At 37.1% G+C, this 22,928-nt stretch overlaps 1 protein-coding gene across 3 annotated transcripts in view; it reads left to right on the forward strand.

Moving 5' to 3' along the window:
* Nucleotides 1–753: 753 nt before the first annotated feature.
* The window catches only part of LOC107685082 (large neutral amino acids transporter small subunit 4-like), a 25,910-nt gene continuing 3,735 nt past the window's right edge, over nt 754–22,928 (forward strand). The window contains exons 1-14 of one of the 3 annotated variants that reach the window (XM_016481549.1): nt 855–926; nt 2,414–2,641; nt 7,138–7,366; nt 7,503–7,558; nt 7,649–7,725; nt 15,202–15,294; nt 15,376–15,509; nt 16,184–16,386; nt 19,655–19,798; nt 20,491–20,508; nt 21,218–21,344; nt 21,486–21,618; nt 21,861–21,934; nt 22,017–22,140. In XM_016481549.1, coding sequence (XP_016337035.1) covers nt 2,482–2,641; nt 7,138–7,366; nt 7,503–7,558; nt 7,649–7,725; nt 15,202–15,294; nt 15,376–15,509; nt 16,184–16,386; nt 19,655–19,798; nt 20,491–20,508; nt 21,218–21,344; nt 21,486–21,618; nt 21,861–21,934; nt 22,017–22,140 — 1,572 coding nt within the window. In that variant the 5' untranslated portion in view covers nt 855–926; nt 2,414–2,481. Of the gene's footprint in view, nt 927–2,413; nt 2,642–7,137; nt 7,367–7,502; nt 7,559–7,648; nt 7,726–15,201; nt 15,295–15,375; nt 15,510–16,183; nt 16,387–19,654; nt 19,799–20,490; nt 20,509–21,217; nt 21,345–21,485; nt 21,619–21,860; nt 21,935–22,016; nt 22,141–22,928 lie in introns of all 3 variants that reach the window. The other 2 variants (XM_016481551.1, XM_016481550.1) reach the window with 2 other exon arrangements.

Below are 22,928 nucleotides of genomic sequence, written 5' to 3' on the forward strand. Positions count from 1 at the left end.
TTGCTCATTTAAACCACCAGATGCCGACGTGATGTTTTGTGACTCATCCCTTGTTCAGTTTAGTGCTAAGAAAGAGTACAAGAAACAACAACGATAAAGAGCTTTGGTCATTTGTTCAGTTCCCCTGTATAATGAATGACCTGTTATTGTATATGTTCTACTCAGTTAGCTTATTTATACAATGTGAAGTATCTTTGTTATACAGACCACTGATCAATGCGACTTCAGAAGTTTGAAAAGAGCTTTAAATCTGATCCCCAGAGAGCAGAGAGCAAAGTGACTGTTGTTCCTTTTTCTTGGGAAAACCATAATGTACATCGAGACATCTGGCGATTTCAATGACGATATGTTACAATATGCTTTAGTACAAAACTCAGTCTTCCGGTGTTTTTGCAGTAATATAATTGGTGAATAGCAGCTTGGCTACTATTATGAGAAATTATGAAGTATGAGGACGGCTTTGTTTTTTTTTTGTTTTTGTTTTTTTTTTGTTTTTTGTGTATTATAAATATTTAAAAGCCATAAAATGTAATCGAATACTGTAGAATGGTAGCAGGGACCACAACAGCACGCAATCCGGTGTGACATGTGAGTGTTCTTTGCGCTGGAGCGAAATATAATGTGAAATTATTTTTATATACATATATCACGTATATATATATATATATATATATATATATATATATATATATCCGCCGAGCGGCGCTCTGATTGGCTGGCCTCATCTCTAGCTCAGGAGCCAGCCAATGGGGAAGTTGGCTTGTTTGTGTGAAGCAAGCGGTGCAAATATAAAATCGAGAATAAGAGATGTTGGAAAATAAATTGATGTATGAACATAACCCAAAGAGTGAAATCGGCACCAGAAGGTTGTTTATACCCTTTCTACTCTGAAGACAGCCGAAGCGAGGATTTGGTGAAGGAAATAGGTATTAATTTTTATAAGGATGCTCTGTTGTAAGTTTACCTGTTAAGACTGTTGATACTGTATTAGTATTTTTAGAAGTATTTATGTTTTAGACCGATTAGATGTTATTTTAAAAAATGATAGATTTTTTCCCACAATTCTGCCATATGACAACGATTATCAGATTTCCACCATTCTTCAATAATTGTATTTTATCATGTCAATGCATGTTTTTCTTTTGCGTTATGAACTCTAGCTGAACTGAGATGTGTTGTTTGATTTCTATAAAGCGGTGTATTAGTTTTATGCCGCAACTTTGTTCAATGTCTACCGCAAACAGCTGTATTATATTCAACTTGCTCTAAAAGCCTCGACAGTTGTTTATTTCTGAAAAATGCCTAATGATTGTCATGTACGTGGCGTTTTATTTGATTCTTGTTGTTATACGGGCTCTTACATCTGCCGTCAGAAACCGTGTTTTGCAGTTTCATATGATGAATGGGAAATAGAACTGTCTGTACATCATATATGAGGTATATATTACAAAATGCCCGCATTTATACAGCGAGTATTTATTTAGCCTAGTGCAGAACAACAGTGAAGCGATAACCAGGAAGTGCGTTTAACGCGTCTGTTATTCAGTGTGCAGAGATGTATACACGGAACAGCTGAGCTCTGTATGCATGATGAAGGAGGGGAGAAGGGTACACAACACAGGCGGAGGCACTGATGGTGATGATGCCTGTCCAGTTCAGACCAGTTTTAGGGCTGCTTGTTTTCCGCAGGATACTGTTTATCACAAATGAGACTCCGCGCGCAAATAGATCCAACCAATGAAACGACCAATTTCCAATGTTTATTATGAAGCTTAAATTAACATATAAAACAGTTTGAGCAAGATTTCTATTTGCATCCCACAAACCGCTTCGCTTATGCAAAGCAAACAGAATCGAATCGTATAATTACGACGTAATGTCACGTCCCCTGTGGTTAAATAGATTTTGCACAAAGATATTAGTAACACAAAGCGATCAAATCGCGCCGCACTGGTTCGAACCGGCTGGATCTTGGTCTCACGTGGAGATGCTCGCTGAATCTGTTTATCACGTAGCCAATGAGGGGAGAAGCGAGCGTTCGAACAGCCAATCAGAGATTAGCAGGGCGGGACTAGAGGCGGGCAAGTAGGCAGGGTTTCAATCAACAACATTCTCTTTTGGAACTCAGCTGTTATTTTGTTTATGAGCTGTTTTGTAGCTAGGCGAGACAAAGAAACGGGATATAAATGGTGTTCGGAGGGAGTTGCGGTTCTGACAAACTGGCAACAAATGAACATTTACTATATGCTGTGAAAAACAATGTTGTGAAATCGTTGGGAGAATAAAAAAATATAAAATTTTAAAATGTGTCATTATACATGTATTTAATATGTAAAAGTTTTTATAATTTAATAATATTATTTAATATTTACCATTAAATATCTAATACCCAACTCTGTTGTCACTTTCACAGGATTTCCCTGAAGTTTAGGGGATTTTCCTCTGTATTACCAGCACATACTCTTATCATCTCCTTCAGTCATGGCTCCTTCACTGGCCACAGCCTTCTCTAGGCGATGGTGGATGGCGATTACTGCAGTGATCGAAAACCTGTTGTTCTCTGCTGTTCTGCTCGGATGGGGCTCTCTGCTCATTATGCTAAAATCAGAGGGCTTTTACTCCTACCTCTGCAGAGAGCCAGGTAAGGAGGGGGAGAAAAGGGTGCACTCAGTGCAGGTTGTGTTACAGAAACAATCAGAAATTTATTGACACTCATAAAGACATTAAATACACTATTCACTATAGATGCCAGACTGAATGCTGCAAATAATTACGTGAGCATCAAAGGAAAATCTTACATATATACAATATTAATGGCTTTAATAGATTTGCTTTCACACTTTCCCCACTCAGATTTGAACAATAAATGTTTGACTGCTTGACCTAAAACCTTAAACACTCTAACAAAGATGTTGAGTTGACCTACAAAATTTTTCTTATTTTGCAACAGAGGCTGTTCTCTAAAACTGGAACAGTTTATAGATTTTATAATTACTTCATTGCATGAGTGAATGTAATACAGCATAGTAAAAAATAAAAATAAAATCTATGTTGTCTGGTGCCCATCGCAAGGCTCGTGGAGGAATCCAAACCTGAATATCAATCGATCACCGAGAGTCAGTGCACCTTATTTGGAAGCCCTCTTGCTTGTGTTGCCATTAGGAATTACAAACAGCATCTACAAGCTTGTTTGGCATTCAGAACATTGGCAAAGGGTGTCTAGATAATTTGAGCACCGTCACAGACTTGATTTCACGGTAAACAGACTAGAGGACATCAATCTGCTTAGCTTATATAATACAGTAGAGAATCTTTGATATGCTAAACTAATATGTTAGAGATGAGTATTTGTGTATCCTGAACACACGTTCAGATGATACATGAATTGAGGATTTTCTGAATAGCTGAAGACCACTTAATAAAGATGGAGGCTAACCATCGCATAAACTTATAATTATTCATATGTTGTTCTTTAAAAACACAGGCTTTAATATAAATGTGCACTGAAAAAAATTATTTTCTTACTCAGGATTTTTGTCCTGTTTTCCAGTGTAAAATATATAAACTGTCTTAAATCAATATTTTTACTTATTTGAGGTGCAAAATGACTTAAGGTCTTGTTTTAAAAAAAATTAGGAGAATTTATACTTAATACAAAAAAAAATATCTTAACTCAAAAGGAACTCGAAAGGGAAGTTTATTTTTCTTACCACATTTGGCAGATATTTTTTTCTTGTTTTAAGTATAAAGGTCTAATTTGTCATTTTGCTTCTCAAGTAAATGTATCTTAATTTATAAATGTTTAGATATTTGCACTGAAAAACAGGACAAAAATACTGAGTACACAATGGTTTTTGCTGCACAATTAATCCAGATGAATGTAGACTCTCTTACCCAGAAAAAGACTGTTCAGCTTTCAACTCTTTCTCTTGACAATAATGTGTGTCTGGGTCATGATGTGTCTGGTACATCTATGAAGAACAGTGAGATCCTACTGATGTCCGAGATTAACTTTCTTTATTAATACAACCTGTATCCATTTATTTACATAATCATGTACTGATGCCCTTAAACTCATATTGTTCCTTTGCTAATGGACTTCATGTAAAAGTCATTGTCACAGGGCAAAATGACACAGAGGTAAGAAAAAAAACATGGAAGCCATGTGTGCCTGTGAGAAATTAATTCAAATAACCTTTCGGGTATGCAAAATAAATATATCCAACATATATATATATATATATATATATATATATATATATGTGTGAGGGGAAAAAGGTGTGAAATTATGAATAAAGGCTCAACTATTTGATTTTTGTTGACCTCCTGTCTGTTCTTAATGTGTACTGTCATGTGGCCGCTGGCAATTCAACACAGATGCTAATGGTTTCATAATATCTGCTTAATATCTGAATATCTGAAAGTTTCTTTTGGAGCATCACATCTTGTTCTTCAACGACGGTGCTGTTCTGTTCTGCTTTCATTGTGATTTTTTCAGGGAATGAGGTCAGGAGACTCAACCTTGCTGCTCTGAACTGGCCCTGATTTATTTTTCCACTATGAAATCTGCCTCTTAAATGATTTAACACGCTTTGGTGAAAACAAATTTCCATAATTCTGAAGAAACAGCCTTTGCTACTCTGATATCGTATGACCCATTAGCACAGTGGCTAAAAGTAAACACCATCGCCATGATCTAAAGGGCACGTCTGTCCGGCATTCTTCACTTATCTGGTGTTTGAGAGTTTGTGGTTCATGCTATGATGTGAAGTGTGAGGCTCAAATTCCAAACACAACAAATGGCTTTTCTCCTCCTCAGATCTCCTTGCTGTTAGCTAACATTGAGTGATAGCTAGTACAACAACATTTTGACACTTATTGATGGGATAGTGAGAGAGGACACAGATTTCAGTGCATATTGCAATCCTGTACATTCACACTTCCCTTCTGTCTTTCATTTCAACTGTTGTCAGAATCTAATTCAGAGATTCCAGACAGCAGGCATCACATGACTGATGACAAAAGGAAGTAAATGTGGCTCAAGCGTTTGCTCAATGTAAATATTAGATTATCTTGCCATTTCCACCTACTTTCCTTGGACTCAGCTTTCCACCGCACATTATCAGCTGGTTGGTTCTCTTTAATCAGCAGGCGTGAGGAAACACTGACCAGGAAAATGCTTGTCTAGCTAAATGCTTTGGCCCAGCACATCTGACCGAGTCTGAGTTCATGACGTTTTTTGTACTTCAGACTCGTGTTGAATTCTCTTTCTGTTCTTCTTTCACTTCTCCATTTCAAAGCAAATGGAAAATCAGCCCTGCCTGTCTCTGGTTTTTGCTGTTGCTGATTAGATCTAGTGGAACAGTGGGTTCTGAAACATCTGATATAGAGCTCTTCGCTCTTAACAGATCTAAAAGGTGAATCCAACAAAACATTTCAAGAACATCTGCAAGTCATATTTCATCCCAAAAGCAAAGGAAAAATATTTTGCATAAAGAAAATGGAGCCTGTTTTTGTTTTTGTTTGGTAAAATATTTATACAATTTTATGATTTTTTTATCTGATATTTTATTTATGAAAAAGTATACACTACATTTCAAAAATTTGGGGTCGGAAAGTTATTTATTTATTTATTTTTTTTCGAAAGAAGTCTACAATTACAATTTATAATAATATACACGTAACTAACTAATTCCTGTGATGGCAAAGCTGAATTTCCAGAAATGACTTCAGAAATCATTCTAAAATGCTGATTTGGTACTCAAACAAACAAATAAATAATAAATGTTGAATTTAAAAAGAGTTGTGTTGTTTAATATCTTTGTTGAAACTGAGATTTTTCAGGATTCTTTGATGAATAGAAAGTTCAAAAGAGCAGCATTGAAATAGAAATATTTTGTAATATTATAAATGTCTTTACTGTCACATTTGACTAATTGAATGCACCCTTGTTAAATAAAAGTACCAAAAAAAAATCTTGACCCCAAACTTTTGAAAGGTAGTGTAACATAATAAAAATGTAGTGTAACTTAAAATAAAATTTGATTTATGCGTTCAAGTGTGATTCCCTTATCCCATTCATTGTCATAAAAAACAATGTAACAATACAAAAAATCTTAACAGTCTTAAAATAGTTCATTTTTCATCCATTCAATTTTGTAAAATTTAATTTCCTTTTTTACCTTTTGAATTTGAGCTGAAATGTGGCTCAGATTGTAGACTGAATAGAGAACAACCTTTTTTATTCATTAATTTCATGAAGAAGAGTAAAAACATATGCTTCTTTTTGTGTCAGTCTGTAACTGCAGCAGCTATTGAAACTGGTGTGTATTGACTTAAGGCAGCTCCTTCCTCATTACTCAGGAAAACATCTAAAGCTCAGCAGATATGTACATTAATAATCAATCAGTGAGCTTTAACCCAATTCTTCTCATCTTCAATCACTTGCTCAGGTCATCTCTGCTCCACAAACAGCTCATTCGTTTGTTTATTTATTTATCACATTTAAACAAAAATCCCTCACACAAATTCTCTCTGTCTCTTGGCCACCCTGTTATGTTCATAACAGCTTCCTCCATATGCTGCAAACAGCACCATCCCCCATCTGTCCGGCTCAGAACAAGCTATTCCAGAACATTTTCAAGGCTGTTTGCATTTCAAAAGAATGTGTGGATAAACAGTTTTCTTGAATCTTCAAGAACCGAGTAAGAGACTTGTTGCGCAGTCATAGCGTGATTATCCATAGTCAAAACAACCAGGGAAGCCTGGGTGAAAGAACAGGGTTAAATGTTAGTCAAGCTGCTCATGCCTTAGCAGTTGTAGGAAGGTGTTGGTTTTAGGAGCCTGCAACTCCAGTGGGGGTTCAGATGCACTCTCATGCTATTTCTGCTATTTGTTTACTGTGTATAGCAGCCTGTTTATTTGACCCTTTGCCCAGCATCCTGGCCCCTTTGGGAGGGGGGCACGATAGTGGCCGCTATATCTCACAAAAGTGTTTCCTGTTTTACTTCCCAGAGTGTTATAACTGGTTTCCTAGAAGTCAGAGTTCCAGTTAGTCCATAGAGCTGGTTAGTGCAAGTTTGGTGATTAGATTGCTCAGTTTGGCTTCATTCTGTCTTGCCCTCTCCAATCCCCCAGGTAATGGTACAGGGCAGAACGTATCTGAGAATGAAAATGATACGACAGTAGTCCCGAGAGGTGAGGAGGAGGATAATCTTCAGATGAATGGCTGGTCCATCTGTAAAGAGCAAGATGAGATGCTGAACCTGGCCTTCACCATCGGCTCCTTCCTCCTCAGCGCCATCACTTTGCCCCTTGGCATCATCATGGACAAATATGGCCCACGCAAATTAAGGCTGCTCGGCAGGTACAAGAGGAAAACTGGCATCCAAAAACACTAAATAAAAATGCACTACATTTATATGGTGAAAAAGTATTATTCATTTTCTATTCTATTCTATTCTTTTCTATTATTACAATAATGTGAAATGATCTTTTTGTAGTGCCTCGTTTGCCCTCTCCTGCATCCTGATTGCATATGGGGCCAGTGACCCTAGAAGTATGTTTGCAATCCACCTGAGTCCACTATTACTGTTAATACCTGTCTGTCCCCGCTGTCTTTGACCTCCTTTGTCTTTTTCTTTCACAGATCTTTCCATCCTGATCTTCTTCGCCTTGGCGCTGAATGGGTTTGGAGGAATGTGCATGACCTTCACCTCGCTCACAGTAAGTGCTCATGTCATACTTGTGGGTCTCCATGGGTGTCCTCTCCAGTCTTTTGCAGAAAGGCCATAGCGCAATCTCGTAAACTGGCCACATGCCACTGTTTCCTGCTCCTAAAAATTGCTGCATCATCATTTATTCATCTTTAAAGAGATACTTTTCTTAGCTGGATTTCCAGCATCCTAACAATTGCCTGATATTAACATAGAATGTGATTTGAAATTGTTTTTTAGCAACTACCTAGAAATCACCTAGCAATGCCATAGCTACGGACTAGCAACCACCTACAACACCCAAGCAACCACCCAAAGCACCATAGCCTTCTGAATTAATCAGTGTTTTTGAACAAATGAGTGGAGTAAATGATTCAATGACTCACTCTTAAAGACAGTGGCTGAATTCAAAATAGCATACCATTCTAACTATTTCTGCCATATAAAAATATGGGAGAAATAGTAAGAGTAGTATAAAGTATTATTTGTATCGAATTCAGACAGTCACTTCCTGAATGAATTGGTGCTTTGAAGGATTCAGTTGAATTAATTAATTGATAACTCACTCATGAAGAAAGTCACTTGCTGCTACCTGCTGATATAACAATGTAACCTCTGAAAAATGTCTACTGCTACACAGATCAGTCTGTCTGGAATGCGCAAACAGAGTTAAGTTTTTACCTATAGAGCGTTCCAAATCAGTCACGTGTGAAGTTCTGTTTAGTATGCTGCCTTAGAATGATGACAGTAAGGCATCTCAGAGCTGTTGTTTCTCTCTATCTAGTCTCATGCTTAGTGTATCATCTGCAGTGCATTGGGTTCATATTGCAGAACATCACCAGGAGATCTAAAGAGAGCAGACTGGGTTGAAGTAAGCAGGAAGTTGTGCTCATTGCCAGCTGAAGGGTGGTTGTCTCTGGTTTCTGCACACTGCTCTGAGGTCATAGAAACCCTCATCGGGGTCTCGAGAGTTCATAACTGAAGGCACAGCTGTTCCCGCAACCAGTTTCTCTGTTTGTGTTGTTGATGTTCTGTCCCGGGTTCTTGTGCTACCTTTGTAGCATGCCTCAGCCTGTCCGGGGAACCCTCCATCTGTTACATACACACAGAGAAAAAAACACACACACACACACACACACACACAGACAGACAGAGAGAGAGAGACACACACACTCACAGAGAGAGTTAACTGGCATGCATGAGTGCATAGTGGAACAGTACAAACTGTTATCTCAGCTGTTTTGTTCATATAACCTTTTCCCAGCTGTTCTGTATAACTGTGTGTTTTACACTGCTGGTTGTTGTGGCGAGAGGTTAGAACCTGGGGCTCACAGTATAGGTTGTACTGTCTGACATCTGTTGTTTGGGTGCATCTCTCAATAGCTTCATTATTGTTACTTTTTTTAGATTTATTAAGGATCCTTGTTAAGGTATCGCTATTACATTTGCTCAAACTTTGGGTTATGCATTTAATCACATACAGTGTCTAAATTCAGCATCTAACTCGTCCTGCACCATTTTAGCTACTGACATGAATGATACCTCAGCTTTTTGTGGAGATATGTGTTATTTTTTCTTAGCAGTTTTTCCTAGCAGTGCCCAGAACACCCAAAAAACCACCTAGCAATACCTTGACAATCACCCTCAATCCTTGAACAACCACTTAGCAACACCCTAGCAACCACCTAGAATGCCCTGTACATAGCAATGCTCAATATGAACTGAGATTTTCAATTCATATCTCAATATGAATCGAGATATGAATGAATGAACCGAGATTTTAAAAGATTTTAAAATCTTCCAGGTCTATTGACATTTGTTATGACAGCTTCAAACATTACATTGCAGATAATAACTTCTGTTAACTCTACAATAAGTAAATCCACTTCACCAGCAAATAATCTTCAACAGTGATGCTGTAGAGCTGCTGCAAAAAAGCATAGATATATATAGGTAGATGCCACATTCGACCAGACATGTTGACACGTTCGCCATCTTGGAACAGTCAATGTGGCGTCACTCACAATAAAAATCAATGAGATTCAAGATGCCACAACATTGCACAACCTCTGTTTGTAAAAATGGAAATTGGATAAACTTTCATGTTATGTGTGTTAGTTTGTGTTTTTAATATGTATTAACTCAATATTACAGGTTTTTAAACTATAGTACCTTTTAAATGTTGTGTTAGCTAAAGGCTTCGTCTTGTATTGTGTTAGTTTAGCAAAATCATTTTCAAGTCTCTTGCAGATAAAGAGATTCCTACATGCGTATAACTACGGTTGCAGACATACAGGCAACTTGCTTTTGAGTGTTCAAAGACCTGCTTTGACCATTCCAGTATGGCGGACAGCTTGTGAATAACGGCTCATAAAAACAGCCGCTAATAGGGCATCTACCTATACATATCTATGCAAAAAAGGAAGCTCAAAGACAAAATTCTAAAGATGGCTGCACACTTGTTTCTTTGACGCATAAGGTCTGTAGACTTGAATTGAACTTTACTGAACTGCAGACGAGAAACTTTTCTGAACATTGTATTCTAGAAATAACCCAGTCTCACATTCTTAAAACTAAGGAAGTTAGGTGAAGTTGGCCAGTTAACCCGTCTTCCTCTTTCCTTTCCTCACTTTTTTGTCTCTCTATCTGTCTCTCTCTGTATTTGTGCACTCAGCAGTTAATAGTTTAGCAGAAGAGTGCAGGAGAGCTTGTGTTTCCTCCCAGTACACCTCTGATGTTTTCCCAGTGCACTGACTCAGCTCTCTGTCTGATGGCTGGACTGTCTGCAGCGGAATGTTACAGCATTTTTACTAAAAAAAAAAACAAGCAATGATAAAGAAAATTAAATTTTTTTACAACCCAGAACACTCTAGCAACCAGTAAATTAGTATTAGTATTTAATCCATATTCATTTTATAGCTCTATACTCTTATTGCGCAGTATGTCATAAATTATACTCTTACTGTTTGACATAAATTATAATTTTTTGTAAGGAATCAAATATATAAAATAGCAACCTCTAAGCTATAAAATTGGGGATATCCTGTTCCTTTTTATCTCAGCTCTGTCTCTCACTCTCTCTTTCTGATGCACTAATGCTGTTTTTTTTTGTGTGTGTGCCTTCAATCCATTTATAACCCATTTCTTTAGGATGCTGAGTCATGTGAGGATGAGAATAGAAAAATGGCTTATAATGGTGGAATAAGAGCATGTAGACTTCAGAAAACATTATTAAATTAAACAACACTCATGCCGTCGTTATCAGAGACAAGCTATTCATGTCGTTCACACTGCCACACTGTCACACTGTTCACATGTCCAAATTCTCGAAACGAGGTGTAAATGTTTTTTTTTTATTTTAGAATTAATCATCTACTGTAAATGTACGAAGGCCAACCAGACAGCTAAATGTGGAACAAATAATAATCAAGTGCATATTAAGTAACATGAATATCACTGACAGACAGACTATCTGTGACCCTCTGGCAGTTATATTTGGACTTTGCAATGTCAGGATATGGCCAGCCTGTACTAGCTTTCACTGGCTTGCCTTGAAGAGTATTTCTTTCACTTCTGTCCCTGTTTTCATTTCCTCTCTCTCATTGTCGTTCTCTCATGGTAGCAAGTATAATTTAGCCACTTCATCCCCCTCCCCCCAATCCATTTACAATGACTCACCATCCTTCCTCACACACACAGAGAGAGCGAGAGAGCTGGAAAAAGGATTTGACAGCTTTCTGTGGCCATATGTTGAAAAAACGGGGAAGAGTAAGCCAAATTCATAATGACGATGGGTGTGATTTCTCATTAAAACATTAATTGATTTGTTTTCCCACAAAACCCCAACATATCAATCAGTTTTTTTGACAGGTGTTTTTTAGAGTGGGACAACTCAACTCGGGCACTTCAGATTTTCCCTTGTATTTAAACAAATCAATCAAGTATTACACCCAGTGACTTCACATCAATCCCAAATTAAATCTGCTTCTGGGAAGCTCAAGACTAAAAATAGCACTCAGTTTAAACAACTTATAATGCAAGTTCAGATAACCCTGTGCCTATAGTTGAAACACCCAGTGATTAAATTAACACAATATCACTGTTTTTTCTAATAAACTGTTCAAAAATTGGGGTAAGATTTTTTAATGTTTTTGAAAGAAGTCACTTATGTTCCGTAATATTGTGAAATATTATTACAATTGTGATGCAATGCAAAATTTTCAGCAGTCATTATTCCAGTCTTTAGTGTCACTTGATCCTTCAGAAATCATACTAATATGCTGATTTGATGCTTAAGAAAGTTATTGTTTGATGTTATTATGTTATAGCAATGTTATAATCTATGTTGAAAACATTGAGAATTTCTTCTTATTATCAATGTTGAATAGAAAGTTCAAAAGAACAGCATTTTTTTTTTTTATAGATTTATTGCAACATTATAAACGTCTTTAATGTTGTTTTTGATTAATTTAATGTGTCCTTACTGCACTCTAAAAAATGCTGGGTTGAAAAAAAATACATTTCTGTTTGTTTTGCAGCCCAGCGCTGGTTAAATATTGGACAGAACACATGCTGGGTTTTTTGGACCCAGCTGGTTGGGTTAAATGTTTGACCCAACATGCTGGGTTGTTTTATTTAACTCAACTATTGTTTAAAAATTACTATATTGCTGGCCTAAAATGGGTTGGAAAATAAATTAATTCAATATTATAACAATATAACAAGTGCCATTAGGAGACAAGATTACTCTTCTCCAGTTTTTCGTCATTTTGATTCCGCTAAGCATTCTCTTTCGGATCTCAAGTTCCTGGGCATTGAGAGGATTCTGCCACATAGGAGAGGGGGTAAATGTGACAAAAAACTATTACAAAGAGAGGCTTTTTGGATTTTTGAACTGAAATCGTTAACCCCTACTGGACTGAATGAAGAGATGGATCTTGCTTGTTTTTTGTAATTTTATATATATATATATATATATATATATAAAATAACTAACTAATAATATTTTATTTTAATTTAGTCAAAATTTATTTTAATTCAAAGTAACAAAAATGATTTATGGTTTTAGATTTAGGTTTAATAACTTATAATAACCCTGAGTTGTAAGATTTTAACATTTGCTACATAAATTGACTTTACAGAAAAAGAAAAACTCTTAAAAATAAAAATTATTCAGTCCATGAGTAAAATGTGTCACAATACTTTAAAATACATTTTGCTGTGTTTAACAATAAGTGCAACTGATTTAAATGCAATAAATATTAACTCACAATAGGATGATTAATTTATGCAATTATTCATGACCTTCTATTGTTTAATTAAAGTAATTTTTGTGATAGACCCTTGCCTTGGTCTAATTGTGTCTTTCAGTGTGCAGACGTTTTTGTTTTTTGGCTGATCAAATTTGTCTTGATTTACGCACATGAGAATGGACTGGTTATCTTTTTGGAGCTTTCTACAGTGACATTTGTGTTTTTTCTGTTCTAGTGGCCATGACTTTGGGACTGTTTGGTCTCCGTGGATTATTCTGGCTTTATTGATGTAATACAGAATGTATTGCTTTACTTGGAGTTTGTTTCCATCCCTAGTCAATTTCATTGCAGAACAAGCAAGTGAAGACAGAGTGGCGCTAGAGTTATAATACAAGATAAGTAGTGTCAGTAAAAGGGCCTTTTTTTCAAGGTCTCTTTGAGTCTGACATCATGTGACCGCCTGTGGCTGGTGACTGTCGGTGAAAGCAGGAGAACATCGTGTTGTTGAAACAGTCTTTGAGTACTTATGTTACTCAACTCCAAGAAAATAGCCATTACTCTCTTTCTGGCAGGCCCATCATGTGGTGCTCTGTTCATCGTTGGTTCTGTTCAAAGTCCATTAGCTAAAAAACGTTCTTACACAGCCTCTCCAGCCACAGGCACAATGCCGCCTAGGGCTGCTGTGTGTGTGAGAGTTATTGTAAGTGTCATCTGGGATGTTTTGGCTCTGAGATGACCTTTACTCCAATTAGAGGCAGTGAGTGACGTCTGGGTTGGGTTCCAACAGAGAGCTTTCCTTCACTCTTGTCTTTAACAAGCTTTTGGACTGTGAAGTAAGAGGGACGTGGAAGATGTCCAGAGAGTTCTTAGAAAATCTGTGATGATGTTGAACTGTGTGTTTTGGAGGAAATGCAATATACAGACGCTATCAGCTGTCAGCAGGTGGGACATAGATGGAGGATTTGTATATACGGAGACAATGGGAAATACCTAGAAAATAAGAAACATGTAGTAGAACAATCTGAAACCCGAATAAAAAAAAATAAAAAAAATGCTGTGGCATACTATACTCAATCTGAAACTATTTTAAACAGCATTCTGCCAATTATTTTACATTATGCAGGCTGGCCACAATAAGGGACTACATGGAACATTTTAACGCTTTAAAAATCCTTTTTTGCACGTAATGACAAAAACATAATTAAAAATGTAAAAACGTACAACAAAATAAAAAATTAATTAAATTAAATTAAAAATAAAATAAGTGAATAAAATTATTAAACAATATTTAAAAAAATTCATTATATATTAAATTATATAGAATTAATATTGATTAATTACATTATTTATTTTATGAAATTATATTAATTATTAATTGTATGCATTTTTATTAAATCCTAGTTTATTTTTATAATCTGTGTCTTGTTTTGTGTGTGTGTGTACTGGAAGGTTCCATCGGCAAGACAAATTCTTTGTTTCTTTAAGAATACAAACAAAGAATCTCATTCTGATTCTGATTCTAAATTAAATTAAATTTACTTTTTTAAATAAATTAATTAAAAAATAACTAACAAATTATAATAAAATGAACTTAAGAATAATTAAATTAATAGTAATTAAATAAAATATTCAAGAGTACTGTACATTAATTATCTTTAAGAATATTCTCTTGAATACTATTGATCATTGAAAAATACACGGCATACTATTGATACTAATGAAGAATACACTGTTGCTCTCTCTGCCTCATTTCCTTCTCAGATACCTTAGGCGTTCAGGCTCACTTCCTTCCTTTGTATTTTCTCAGTGGTGTCTGACAGTGCAGTTTAGAACAGCCAGTGCTGTACTCCTCCGCCCAGCTTAAAGGCAACAGCATTATGCAAGCTTCTCCAGTGTCCCTCATACTTTCTCTCGCTGCTAAAAAATATTCAGACCATCCAGTTGCCCCCACCTACATGTTGCTCCCATCAAAGAATATCACTGTTACCATGATATAATGTTTACTTTCATACCTTTTGCTATATTTGACATGTTTTGTCATTTACAGCGGATCCTATTACAAGATTTCTGTGTTTGTTTTGCTCGTGGCTTGTATATTATGTTCACAATATGTATAAATATATTTTGCCTTTCGTACTCATGATGGGCACTGGGCCCAAGTACAGTCTCTAAAAAAAATAGACATTTTTAACACACATGAAGAATTTTTGATATCCCGTTTATCTCTTCCGTAGCTTCCCAACATGTTTGGTGATCTCCGCTCCACTTTCATCGCACTCATGATTGGCTCATATGCCTCATCCGCTGTCACCTTCCCAGGAATAAAGGTAAATCGGAGTCCCAGGTTGGACTTATTTAATAAGCCGATCTTAATTCTGTGATAATGATGATGATTGTTGCTCTATAAGGTGATCTATGACCTTGGTGTTGCCTTCATCACCATCCTCCTGGTGTGGGCTGGCTGTGCCGGCCTGGTCTTCATCAACTGCTTCTTCAACTGGCCACTCGAGCCCTTCCCAGGACCCGAGGATATGGATTACACGTATGTGGTTCAGTGTGTCTGTGCATTGCTGTTTTCTTTTTAAGGAATTAGTACATTTATTGAGCTAGGGTGCATTAAATTGATCAAGAGTGAAAGTAAAGACATTTATAATGTTACAAAACATTTCTTTTTGAAATAAATGCTGTTCTTTTGATCTTTCCATTCATAAGAATCCTGAAAAAAATGCATCACGGTTTCCACAAAAATATTAAGCATCACAACCATTTTCAACATTGATAATAAGAAGAATTGTTTCTTGAGCAGCAAATCAGAATATTAGAATGATTTCTGAAGGATCATGTGACACTGAAGACTGGAGTAATGACTGATGAAAATTCAGCTTTGCCATCACAGGAATAAATTACATTTTAAAATATATTCAAATAAAAAACAGGTCATTTAAATTTACAATAATATTTCACGTTATTTCACAATACTGTATTTTTAATTAAATAAATGCAGCCTTAATGAGCATAATAGACTTCTTTCAAAAACATAAAAAAAGCCGTACAGACCTCAAACTTTTGATCAATAGCGTGCGTATCTTGGGTTCAGTAAAACCATTTTTGGAAAATTTGGAAAAACTTGATTTTGTTTGCTGTATCCACTTATTGAAGGTTCTAATGGAATGTAATTCACTGATTGTCTCACGCTCAACCTTGTCTCTTTAACAGTGTGAAGATCAAGTTCAGCTGGCTGGGCTTTGACCATAAGATCACAGGGAAACAGTTCTACAGGCAGGTGACCACTGTTGGTCGGAGATTGAGTGTTGGCAACTCAATGAAGAACAATCCACAACAGCTGGCCACCCAAGAGGGCAATAAACTCTGCCTGTCCACCGTTGATCTGGAGGTCCAGTGCAAGTCTGAGGAGGAATGTAAGTATCGTTCATACTGACATGTTTTGTATTGACCAGACTTATTTCTGATGATCTGAACAATCTGAAACCTTGAAATAAAAGTTTTAGGATATTGATTTTTAAGTTTTAGGACATTTTAAAACAAATAAAAGTTATGAAAATGAGTAAGAGATATTCAAAATTCAGTCAGGTTGGTCAGGTCAGATGTCCTGAAGTGCACCAAACACTTTTATTGAAAAAAATTCATGTTAATTTTTCAGTTTAATTAATTTCAAATCATTCATATTGATTTGCTGATAAAATATTTTTCAAAGATAAATAATAAAAACATTATAAATATTTTTTAATATCAAAATATTTTTAATCAAATAAAACTGTATGTGTCATTCAGGGTCCATTTTAAAGGGGACATCGGATGCAAAATTCACTTTTACATGGTGTTTGCATAGGTGTCTTAGCAGTGTGTGGACACAACCATTTTACAATGATAAAAATCCCCAAAAAACCTAAACAGTCTAAATTATCAAGCCGTTTTGATTTTCTGAGCAGTATGACATCATACGCCTCAGGCCCCACCCACGACCGCTGACGGACTGTCCCGTATTATCATATTTCAGCCCTTAGCCATTTTCTCTGCACTCAAGCAGCTGTAGCGACAACAATGTCTTGTAAGCAATGCAGGTGTTTTGTAGTTGGATGTAAAAGTGAACATAAGAGTCTTAATTTGTTTCCCGAAATCAGAGGCACTGAGGACGCAGTGGATTAGTTTTGTTTTTGATATTAACGCGACACCGAATAAACCAGAGATTGTCTTACCATAGGGAGATGAGAGGGTCTGTATTACTATTGGAGAAAGCGCAACGGTCAACTTGGATCACGTGTGCCTTGATAACCAATCACATTACAGCCTTGACGTCATTGAATTTCTGTCAGAGCTGTGCGACTCAATCGCCGTTTACGGATACCATAGGAATGAATGAGAAATGCCGTAAGCTGAATCCCACCTGTCGCAAAAAGTCAGTGACTTCTCTTATAAAACGGAATTTTTTTTCGGTGTAAACTTTAAAAATAGTTTAATCCAAAAGTATTGCTTAGTGTAAAACATGTTGGAGATTAGATGATAGGCTGTCGATGCATTAAAGGGGTCATATGATGCGATTTCAACGCGTTTCAAAAAGGCGGGGCATAGAGGAGAAACAATAATGTACAGTATGTGGAAAATAATGTTTTTTTTTTAACTTTAAACCGCATAAACACGTTTCATTACACCAAATACACAAAATAATGTTCTTTTTAGCAGCATCATACGACCCCTTTAAATTATAAGCTTTTTCCTCTAAAAAGCTGTTTATTCAGCGTAGTGAAGCCTCTCCGCCATTGACAGCCATTAAAAAAAATGGCCTCTGGTCTCCTTTCCCACGTACTGGCAAACCGGAAGCGTTAGCATTAGCCATTTTGTTTTTTTGGCTAAAGGTTGCAGGCTTGCCTTCTAGTGGCTTTGTGAATAAACAAAAACCGGAAGAGAGGGGAGGGGTGAGCAGTAGCTCATTATCATTTAAAGAGACATGCACCAAAACGGGTGGCTGTGAACAGAGCTGTTTCTGACAAGGTAAAAAGGGTGTTGTTTTACACGACCATTGAAGAATTTTAACCAAAGTATGTTGCAGACATTTCATGAAGACCCTGAAGAATCATACCAATGAGCTGGTGACATGAGGGCCAACTGCCAAGTAATTCAAAGTTATCTGTAATGCAACTTGATTGTTAATTATGAAGGCAGAATAGTGGTAATTGGATTACCAAATCTCATTTATTTCCATTGTTTTAATGTGTTGAACAAAGTCCTTGTTCATCAAATTGAAGTGACTTATGTAATCCGGAATTCATGCATATTTCAGAAAGAACTGGACAGAACACAGAGAGACATGGCCCTCGCCACTGTACAGCATCTTCCCCCTCACTGTGCGCCCCTTGGCGTCCAGACATGCAGGGAATATTCGAGCAGACAGGGGGCGGTGTTAATGAACGGTCCTCAGTAAATCTCCTTTACTGTGCATGGGGATTCCTTCATTAGCTTTACACCCGGTTTCTGACATCTGGAGGTTGCCAAACCACTTGAGGCTGCAGGCACACGCTGCGTTTGCACTTTGCTTCTACTAACCCAAATCTGCGCCGTGCAATTATTCCAAATTCACCTCAAACTTGTCAGAATACTGCAAAAGTGCCCTCACTCCCTACCGGCACCTTTTTTGGGGCTTTGCAACACTCGACGGGGCTCTGGGTTGGGCTCTTTTGTAGTAAACGGACCGTGCAATCAATTCAGACTGCGTTCCTGGAGGACCCATGGCACTGGCGTATGTCTGGGGCTAAAATTGGCAGGGGTGGAGAAGGCGGCAAGGGAGAGGGCAGATAGCACCGAGGAGCTGTTTTAGAGACGCAGCTGGAGATGTTTGAGAAAGAGAGACTGATGCTGATCCCGTCTAACTGTCATCCATAGAGCGCTAATGCCTTCACCACCCTGTGTTTCCATTACCGCAGTCAATTATGGCGCTTTTCCACTGCGTGGTACGACTCGGCTCGGTACGGCTCAGTACGGTACGGCACGGCTCCGGTTGCGTTTCCACTGCAGTTTAGTATCGCTTTAGAGTGGGCGGGACTATTCACATGTCATTATAGTTGCGCCGCCTCTACTGCCGCGACTCCTAAAAAACTTTTTCATTCCACTGCAGTGGCTGGAAAGTGTGTGTGTGTGTGTGTTTGTGTATTAAGAGAAATAATGAGGTAGTTTGTTTGTGTGTGTGCATGTGTTCCAGAGCATATCAGGTGCGTTGAGGTCAGATTCCCAGTGTACCAGGTAACGGGCACCGTAAAGGCCTCTCTAGTGCTGGTCAGTGGCCGGCAGTGTGCATTTATGGCACTCGAATTAGTGGATTATTAACAAACCCAGACCCCCCGGCCTCTGTGTTACTGTGCCAGGCATTGAAGTGTTGCCTGGCCATCCAAACACCTGCAGAATTATTTTCCATGTGAACAGGACCCCGTTGACCCTACATACTTTTGCAATTTTTAAAGTCATTGAAGCATCCTGCATAAATTGCAATGATCAAGTTCACAGTGGTTTTCCATGTAAAGATGCTTTTGGAAATGGTATGGCAGTAAGAATATGTGCATAGTTAAAGGTGTTGGCATATATGGTCGTCCAATCACAGTGTACAATTTTGAAATTAAATTTGGCATAATAAAAATTATTGTTATTGATAATGGTTTTACTGAATGTGTTTTTCAGCCCAGTCCTTCATGCGGAGCATCTTTAGCCCCATATTCATGCTCAGCCTCATCACAATGTGTGTGACTCAGCTCCGTCTCATCTTCTACATGGGGGCCATGAACAATATTCTGGAGTCGCTTGCATATGGAGACCTGAGCAAAGGTATGTGTGTTTGACAAATACTCATATCATGCTGCCAAACAAGTTGTCTGATGCTTCAGGCTAATAGCTGTTTCTGTTGCTCAAATGCTAAATGTCACCTATGGAACAGTCTGCAACAGTTGGTTTTCGGAAGTAAAGGTCCCATTCATTTTCTCCATATAGATTTAGATTTTTATGATAACAGAATTTGCTAATTTATATATATATATATACATTTCTATAATTCTATATCTACTTATATTTGAAATGATCTGAATATTTTATGAATATTTTGAAAATTTAAAATATTTATATATATTTAAATTTTAAATATGTATAAATTATATACATTATGTATATATATATATAATCACTTATATTTAAATTAATTAATATCTGAATATTTTCTGAATTTTTGCAGTACATTAAAAATGTTCATGGCTTTGAGATGCCTATGGAGAAAATCATGCGAAATAAATTCCATTAAAACGTTTTAAAAAAGCACTATTGCACTCTAGTCTATTCCTCTTACAGCTTTCTTCTTAAATGTTCTCTGATGTCACATGCAGTGATTGGCTGCCTAACACTATTAATCATGTGTTTAATATGTAGTCGAATGGCCACAGCAGGTTCACGTTGCTAATTCCTTGCTGTCGGTCTCTTGTCCTCTGTTTGCACTCTCTTCTGTCATGCTGCTTGGTGTGTTTTTTCAGTGGAGAGGATGGAAATGGGTAAGACTGCAGCCAAAATTAGATGCATTCTTGATTCACCCCCCCCCATGTTTCTACCTCCTTCTTCCTCCACCTCCTCTTCCACCTTCATTTGACATTGATTCATGTTGTCATGTAAAAGCATGAACCCGGCCCTTGGTGGTTAGAGATTGATGTGATGCATCTAAATCAGTGCGCACAGTTTAATGTCCATCCAATCATTCATCTGTCCACCTAACCTTCATAGGAACAAGTCATGGGTCATGCTATGAAATGGGTGTCTTTTCCATTTTTGAAGGCTGTAAATTTCTGATATTTTACATTCTATGAGAAAAATAATATGTTTAAGTGTTAATAAATTTAATTGGTCCATCTCAAGCTATATTAATACATTTTAATATATTGTAGTATATTTTTATGTATTCATTTATAAATATATTTAATATATTTTATTATGTTTAATATATAAATACATTAATATATTGTCAGTCTAATTTGACATTAGGTGCCTTATTAATTATTTACTTTTACAATTTTGTCCACGTTTTTACTTCTTAGTGATTTACCATTTTACTGACTTCAAACTTTTGAATGGTAGCATATGTTAAAAATATCTGTATTACAGTAGCACATCATAAAAGCTGGAATGATTTTTTTTTGCCAAAATTAACCACTTTTGATGTAATGACCCTTAAAACAATGTTAAAACTCAACTTTATTTCTCTCTTAGTGAGCACATACACATCTATCTTCGGGGTGCTACAGTTGCTGTGTCTCTTGACGGCCCCCGTGATCGGTTACATCATGGACTGGAAGCTCAAAGAGTGTGAGGACGAAAATGAGAAACAAGTTGCAAAGTGAGTGTAACGATGAGCATCCTGCTACCTAATGCATAATTTTGACACTTACCGCCGACCAGTCCAATCCGTAATTATTATTTGATTACAAGCTTAATGTGGCATTGCATCTGTGTAATGCACTTATGGCTTTTCCTTCAGGAATCCTACTCAGCCAAAGAAACGTGACAGGCAGATCCAGAAGATCAGCAATGCCACCCGCGCATTCACCTTCACTAATTTGCTGCTGGTCGGCTTTGGGTTGACCTGCCTGGTGCCCGATCTTCATCTACAGGTAACTGAGGGCAAAAGATCAGTCTTGTTGCCCGCAGGATAATAAAGTACCCAATGGGAGAGAAAGTGGTGCAGAGCCACTCACGTTACAGCAGCGGATAGATTGGGATGTAGTAGCGCAACAGCGCCCCTCAGTGACTTTGTTTAAAAGCTAGCTTGTCATTATTTATGCATTACAAAAAGTAGGGTTGTTTTTGCTTTGAGGAAGAACTGAGTAACCTTGGTTTTTTGTTTTCCTCCTAGATTTTGTCTTTTGTGTTGCACACCATTGTGAGAGGCTTCATCCACTCTGCTGTTGGCGGCTTGTATGCAGCTGTGTGAGTATGGCTTTGTGTTTTGGGTGTTGGCTGATGTTGCTTTTAAACATGATTAAAGAACAATGTTTTTTTATGGGCGCAGGTACCCGTCTTCTCAGTTCGGCAGTCTGACGGGAATGCAGTCCCTCATTAGCGCACTTTTTGCATTGTTGCAGCAGCCTCTCTTCATGGCCATGATGGGCCCGCTGGATGGAGATCCACTCTGGGTGAGCAGACAGTCTGTTACTAATATTTAAAGAGATAGTTCATCCACAAATGAAAATTCTGTCCTAATTTATTTACCTTCATTTTCTTTCATCCATGTAATAAAGGTGGAGTAACACTGGCAAAATTTTCAGAAGTGCAAAATATAAACCCAGAATTCTGACTTTTTTTCTCACAATTCTCAGTTTTTATCTAGCAATTTTGACTTTTTTCTCAGAATTCTGAATTCACATATTGCAATTCTGTTGCCGCCACAGAATAAAACATAAAAAAAGTAATTGCGAATTTAAACTCTCGCAATAGCAAGTTTACGCCTCTCAATTTGGACGTTTCTTCTCAGAATTACGAGTTTATATCTCATCTTGCAGTTCTGATTTTTTTTTTCCTCAGAATTCTGAATTTAAATCTCGCTATTCTGAGTTTATATCTCACAGTTCTGAAAAAAGTCAGAATTGTGATATAATCATTTTTTTGTCTGTGGCGGAAATGGGCTTCCATAGCATATAGTGGCCAGGCTTCAAAAAGGCACCATAAACGTATAATAAAAATAAGCACAGACATTCAGAGGGACAAATATTCAGATCAGTGGTCAATCACTGAGTTTATGATATCTGATTGTTCAGATTTTACCAAAGGGTCACTCACCCCTTATGTTGTTCACCCGTGTATATGTTTAAAAAAATTTTGAAACCATAGTTTAAATCAAAACATCTTAAAGGGTTAGTTCACCCAAAAATGAAAATTAGTCCATAAATTACTCGCCCTCAAGTCATCCTAGGTGTATATGACT

The sequence above is a fragment of the Sinocyclocheilus anshuiensis genome, unplaced genomic scaffold (genome assembly GCF_001515605.1).
Source record: "Sinocyclocheilus anshuiensis isolate Anshui unplaced genomic scaffold, SAMN03320099.WGS_v1.1 scaffold914, whole genome shotgun sequence".
NCBI classification, from domain to species: Eukaryota; Metazoa; Chordata; class Actinopteri; order Cypriniformes; family Cyprinidae; genus Sinocyclocheilus; species Sinocyclocheilus anshuiensis.